The sequence below is a fragment of the Guillardia theta genome (genome assembly GCF_000315625.1).
Source record: "Guillardia theta CCMP2712 unplaced genomic scaffold GUITHscaffold_74, whole genome shotgun sequence".
NCBI classification, from domain to species: domain Eukaryota; class Cryptophyceae; order Pyrenomonadales; family Geminigeraceae; genus Guillardia; species Guillardia theta.
In genome coordinates this window covers 149,355-155,514 of record NW_005434600.1, presented here as the reverse complement: position 1 = coordinate 155,514, position 6,160 = coordinate 149,355, and the positions used below count along the sequence as shown (strand labels likewise).

At 52.0% G+C, this 6,160-nt stretch overlaps 2 protein-coding genes across 2 annotated transcripts; one reads left to right on the top strand and one right to left on the bottom strand.

Annotated features, from left to right (window-relative positions):
* Positions 1-73: 73 nt before the first annotated feature.
* On the bottom strand, positions 74-2,779 carry GUITHDRAFT_164897 (hypothetical protein; the record flags this gene model as incomplete). The annotated part of the gene is made up of 11 exons (XM_005826497.1): positions 2,694-2,779; positions 1,554-2,408; positions 1,214-1,378; positions 1,109-1,162; positions 1,027-1,056; positions 937-975; positions 868-888; positions 730-798; positions 605-669; positions 298-345; positions 74-150 (listed from the first exon to the last, which is right to left on the bottom strand). Coding segments are annotated over exons 1-11 (1,491 nt in total), but the record flags the coding sequence as incomplete, so codon positions are not given.
* Positions 2,780-2,896: 117 nt separating this feature from the next.
* On the top strand, positions 2,897-5,304 carry GUITHDRAFT_164896 (hypothetical protein). The gene is made up of 9 exons (XM_005826496.1): positions 2,897-3,469; positions 3,532-3,635; positions 3,688-3,796; positions 3,842-3,917; positions 3,970-4,121; positions 4,174-4,206; positions 4,257-4,350; positions 4,405-4,470; positions 4,582-5,304. The coding sequence occupies exons 1-9, from the start codon at positions 3,071-3,073 to the stop codon at positions 4,716-4,718; spliced, it is 1,170 nt and encodes a 389-aa protein (XP_005826553.1). The 5' UTR covers positions 2,897-3,070; the 3' UTR covers positions 4,719-5,304.
* Positions 5,305-6,160: the final 856 nt, after the last annotated feature.

Below are 6,160 nucleotides of genomic sequence, written 5' to 3'. Positions count from 1 at the left end.
TAACAGTTGTCAGAAAGAGAATGCTAGGAAAGGAAACGGCGGAAAGGAGGGAGGGAGGGAGGCACAAGGGTCAACCAGTTGTCGTGCTTGCCGAGCGAGAGCTTGATGTTAGAAGAGTGCTCGCTCATGGGGTCGTAGACGTCGGTAACCCTGCACGTGCGTTACAAAGACATACCAATCATCATCATCATCATCATCATCATCACAGCTACCACTTTGTCAACATCTTCCCTTTGATCATTATCATCATCATCATCATCATCATCATCATCATCATCATCATCATCATCATCTCACTTCTGCGCAAGCTTGTTCCATCGCTGGAACTCCTTCTCAGCACGCGAGCTATGAGCATGTCAGTTAAACAGTGCAGCAGGGAGAGGAAAGTGCGAGGAGACAAGAAGAGGACAAGAAAATTCGCAACCTCGTGTTTTGAGGACGAGCAGAAATGGGACATGCACGAGGAGGGAGGGTGAAGGGACGAGGAAGAGAACGAAAGGGGAAAGAGAGCGATGGGCAAGAAGGGACGAGGGAGGAAGGGGAAGGAGGAAGGAGGAAGGAAGGACGGGAAAGGGAGGAAAGAGAAAGGAGTAAGAAAAGTCACCTCAAAGGTTTTTCCTTGTTGGCATTGTCGGTATTAGGGAGGGTGACGAGCTTTGGGTTGTAAACCTTGAGAGTACAGCGTCACTGTTCTCGTCTCCCTCCTCTTCTTCCTCCCCTCCCTCATACCTTGCCCCAGGTCCTGGTAGAGGAGGAGGAGCCCCAAGAAGCATCCGCAAGCATCTGAGTCTGCGACTTCTACTCTCCTCGTCAGCACAAGCCTTCTCCCTCTCCCTCTCCCTCTCCCTCTCCCAACTTCATCCTCACCTTGGCCGTGGACTTCTTCACCTGCTGCAGCGTCAGCAAGAGGGAGGGGAGGGAGAGGTCTCAATCTACCTCAGGTTGCGCAGCCTTCTTGACCTCCTTCACCGGGACCTTCTCACTACGTTCAGCCCGCAGGCTCCAAGACTCAGGGGAGCGCTTTACCTTCTGGGAAGCAGCGGCAGCTGGCTTGGCCTGTTTGCCCCACAAGTCAGCTTGACGTGCAGGAAGCACGAACATGTCACACCTTGTGGTTGACCTTGGCGGCAGAGTTCTTGCGAGCAAGACGACGAGCCATGAGCTGGGGTCTTGGTAAGATTGCAGTGAACAGGACATGCTGCCCTCCGATTACCTGCAGCGCCATGCGGTTCCTGGCAGCAGCGCGAGCAAGCTCGGCCCTCTCAAGCCCCTCGACCGCCGCAAGGTTCACGAGGCGAAGTCTTCCGGCCCCATCGCGCATGACAGCGACGTCGGCGTTGACAGGCTGAGACATCATGTAGGGGACAGCAGCAAGAGACTGAACGAGTGATATGAGAAAAGGAAACATTGTATCATCACAGTCAAACTGATCAACAACATCAACATCAATTGCACGGGCACGGGCAACAACACATCATCATCATCATCATCATCATCGACTTCACTTTGCGCATCCAACATCATCGCAACTCCTTCGCATTCGCTCCACAAACCTGAGGGGTAGCCTTCATGTTGGTCCAGTCTCCTCCAGCGTAGTCGTGGTACTCTCCCTGGTACACAGGATCCCGACCAGCAGGCTCCTCGAAGGCACCGTCTCCCTTCTCATCGGTAGCGAAGTACTCGGAAGGAGCAGTGACGGCATCGTAGTCAGAGTCGACCCCGTTGTCGCCCCCCAAGTAGCCTCCAGGAACGTGGTACTCGTACAAGTTCTGCGCTACAGGGGCACGGAGGCGGGCAGGACCGCTCCTCATGTTAAACCACTCTCCTCCAGCGTAGTTATTGGGCTCGCCCTGGTAGATTGGGTTCCTATCGATGCTCCATGTGAAAGGAGCGTCGCCCTTCTCAGCAGAGGAGTAGTACTCGGAAGGAGCAGTGACGGCATCGTAGTCAGAGTCAACGCCGTTGTCGCCTCCAAGGTAGCCTCCAGGAACGTGGTACTCGTACAAGACAAAGATCTGTCCTGTCCTGGGGTCCTGAGCCAGAACCTCATGAGGCTTGTCAGAGTTCATCCTCCTAAGCACTGGTGCCTCGTTAATGATAGCCGCTAAGGTGTCGTAGCGCTTCTTGGCGAGCTCGACCTTCTTCAAGTCAGACAGCTCCTGCTTCTCAACCTTGTTGTTGTCCTTGTTCTTCCTCGACTTCTGCGCCGCCCACAGCTTGCGCATGTCCGCCGCCAAGTTCTTGGCTACCACACGCTCCTCAGAGTGAAGCATGCTCGTCTTCCAGAAGGCCGGAGCCATCGCAAGCTCCCTGCTGTCGATCACAGGGGCAACCATGGGCTGTCCCTGGAAGAGCCCGACCTTGCTGGTGCCGCTGGAAACCAGCGCGAGAGCAGCGAGGAGAGTCACCTGGGTTCAACGATTGAGAAGATTCAGGGAGCGCGCTACGAGTTAGAGTGCATGTAGGAGGTAGCTACTCGTGGAGAAGGAAGGGCGCAGGGATACTCAGGGAGAAGGAAGAAAACATGGGAAGCATGCGGCAGGAAGCTATTCCAGCAAGCAGCATCCCTACCAACACCACTACAATCCCTCTACCCTCCAGCACACGAACACAGTACTGCTGCCGCCCTCCAAGGGTCGAGCAGCAGGTGCGTCAAGCGGAAGGTATCATCATCATGACAGCATGATTCTCACCGAGGAAATGCATGCGAGCGCCGCCATCGCCTCCCTGTGCTTCCCTCGTCCTCCTCCGGCCGCCGCCATTGTGCCGTAGCTCTGCATTGTCGCCTGAAGAGCCGCTTACAAAGAGGCAGACCGTTATAGGCCGTTGCATGCACACCTTCAGTTCCATTCGTAACGAAAAACAACGGTCTCAGACGAATACCCAAGATAGACGAAGCAATGTCGGGGTACGATAGTGCGTCCTGGCGTGTCTGAGCGAGGCAGGAGGAAGACGATGATGGAACCCATAGTGATCTGACGAGGAGGAGAGGGCGAACAAGGATACAGCTGCAGGGACTGGCATTGTTGAAAAAAAGCAAGGACCTTGTGAGGGATATTCGACAGGTCCGATGACCAATAGCTGCAGTGCGGTGATGAGGAGGAGAGCGAGCAGGCATGATGGAGGATGCTTTCATCTTCATGTCACAGCGAGATCTTGCAAGCTCTTTCTCCTCCTTGCAAGCTTGTTGCCGGCTCTAGCACGTCACAATCTGCGAATAGAGCGGTCGCAAGAAAAAGCAAAGCTGTCCCTTTCGCCGACGAACAGTGAAGGGCCTCAGCACAAGAGCATCGTAATGAGGGTCTTGCCGCTGCTTGCAGCTCAGGGCAGCTTCATGGGGACCGGCCTATCCAACGCATGGCTGACATCTTCGGATAGAGTTGAGGTCAAGGTGTTCGCGTCGATGAGCGACAGAAACACCAAAGAGGCGTTCACAAAATCCATCGGGCACGTCGTGCAGGCGCTTCAGGTCAGGACCATGTTCATTGTGTGAGCAAGGTTGCCAGAGTATTTTGACTCCTTCCCCGAAAGGGCTCGAGCGTCATGAATTTACACATCGTCCCCTGGGGGGCAAGCACTGCGCTATCACAAGATGGGACTCCTCTCAACCTGACCAGCTTGCGAAGCCAAGATCCGTAAGATGTCAGACAGTGATGAGAGAAATCTTCCTGACTCGTCCTGTCTCAGTTCTTTGCTCGTGTTCGAATGTGGACCGCAGCCCTCTGACTCTTGCCGGAGCAACCTGTGGCACGGTTGTCTGCAGAAAAGATATCCCGATGTCAAGAAGTTCTTTCCAGTACTCTTACTCTCATGTGCATGCGCCTTGCTGATTGTTTGACAGGTCTCGCTCTGCATCATTGCCAAGGCGTGCCTGAGTGATGAGCGGCCGCCGGACCAGTGCTTTGGTCCAGTAGACGGTAAGGGTGCTCAAAACACGATAAGGGTGGGTATGATACGCGCGTTCGACAGATGTCGCAGCATCTTGTGTAGGGGACTTTGGAGATGGACTGAACGTTACGGAACTGCAACGATGCGTTAACGGCACTGAAGGTGCTTCCGTCCTTCTGCAGAGTGCGGCCGAGACAAGCGAGTTGGATCCCAGCCCACAGTTCTTTCCATGGGTCAGTTACATCGTGAAGAGAGCTGTTCAAAGTCATGACGCGAATGAAACAGATCACGATCAACGGAGTGCCTCTCGCTGAGATGGTGAGCGATTATGCAACCGAAGTGTGTCTTTGCTGACCTTGTGCGTGAAGGGGGGCAAGGGGAGCGAGGAGATTCGAAACCTTGGCAGAGACGTCTGCGAGACTTACTCCAAGGACTCGTGGAAGATGGTTGATGCCTGCAAAGGTGCTTCGTCGCATCTGTTCCCGTCCTCGCCTGAGCTATTCTCCTCAACCGCAGGCTTCTGGGAGTCCTCTAAGATGGACACAGCCGAGGATGGAGGGCCTACTCCCTCAGTCTTTGACGGTATCTACCCCCCCCCTCACAAAACCAGTCGCTCACACAACAAAACTTCATCTCATGCTCTTGGAAACATGCACTGAGATCGTCATTCTCTTGTTGTGACATCTATGCCAGGTCGTGCGAAGTCGCCGGAGAACAGCGGAGCTTGGATCTTGTTTCTCTTCATTAACTGCTTCATCGGCTTCATCAGTTACATCTTCTGCATACCTGTTGAGCGGCCAATTTCGAGCAGCGAAGCTAATTTAGGTTAACCAAGCACGTTTTCTCACTGTCAAATCAATTGCCCAATGTAAAGTTCCCTTGTAAACCACACGTTACAACTGTAAGCTTTGAAGCACTTGTCCGCTGTTGATGAACATCATCGATGCAATCCGAGAGGGTAATGGCTCCAATACATTTATTGAGCACAGATGGAGAGAATTTAAAAAACAATCGATATCAGTTATTTAAGACATTTGATCCACTTCATTCTGTCGATTAAAGTAGTACAGAAACAAACCAAAAGCAACAGAGACGGAAACTTAATGCAAAAGGAAGATCGATGGCAAGAAACAAAACTCAGCGACAACGCTATCAGCTGCTAGGAGTACTTCACACAACAACATGGAGATCAACCACAATGCCTTTCCCTTCAGTTTCCCATAGCAACTCTGGACAACAAGAGAATGAGGAGATCGTATCCAGAAAGAGCAAACAAGGGTATCAAGGTAAACAGCAGTAGTCAAACAGGGACACCAAGAGAAGTAAGAGACAACACCATGTTTACCAACGGCATTGACAGTAACCAACCTATGTCGTCTACCTAGTTACCTCACAGCCATGGCTCGAACGGTTATCAGAAATACTACCCTGACCCCTACCCACCCCCTCTAATGAATTTCCTAAACCACCCACCCATCTACCTCCACCCCCGTCTACAACAGCACCATACACGCATGCGAAAAGACTACCCCAACCCCTTGAAGCATCTTCCCAGAGGGGCTGTTCTTTGACCACCCTTCACATCTGCCTTCACATATTTTCCTCGATTTCTCCTGTCTCTGCCATCACATAGCTACACCATTATTTACTATATTATCACTTAAACAATATCTCATCTTTACCCCATATGCTTGGATATGGACATGTTGTACCCTACCAGTGCACAAACGCCACTCCACCCACCAGGAGAAAACTGAGACAGAACCCTTCCACCCCCAACCCCACAAAATCCTATCAAGTACCCGGTCGTAATTGTGAGACAGTCACAACTATCAGTGCTGCATCTGCTGATCCCGGATCCCAACTGGGTGGGGTAGTATGAACGGATCTGGGTGGGTGGAACAAAGAAATGATCTAAATATTCACTTGGTATTAATTACTCTATAAATTTGTAGTAATAAAATTAGGAGGACCTTGCCCTTCATCGAAATACCACCCTCGTACCCCACAATGTCCTCAATAACAGAAAAATCTATGGTAATAAAAAACAATATATAACTAATACTTTACTCACTATTGATGATTTTTACACATTTATGTGGGGTTATACCACCCCACCCCCCACTCACCTCTGCGTGCGTGCTAGCGCGGGCACCTTCCTCTCTTCCGCTCGCTACCTCGGCTCCCCCTGCCCTCCCTTCGCTGCCCTCCTCCCCCCCCCCCTTATCCATTCTGCTTCCTTGGCTTCTGTCCCTTCCCTCCACTCTTTTTA

Coding starts and splice junctions, on each gene's coding strand:
- GUITHDRAFT_164896 (XM_005826496.1), top strand. CDS start 3,071: ATGACCAATAGCTGCAGTGCGGTGATGAGGAGGAGAGCGAGCAGGCAT. Junction 3,470..3,531: donor ACGTCGTGCAGGCGCTTCAG/GTCAGGACCATG, acceptor CTTCCCCGAAAG/GGCTCGAGCGTCATGAATTT. Junction 3,918..3,969: donor GTGCTTTGGTCCAGTAGACG/GTAAGGGTGCTC, acceptor CGCGTTCGACAG/ATGTCGCAGCATCTTGTGTA.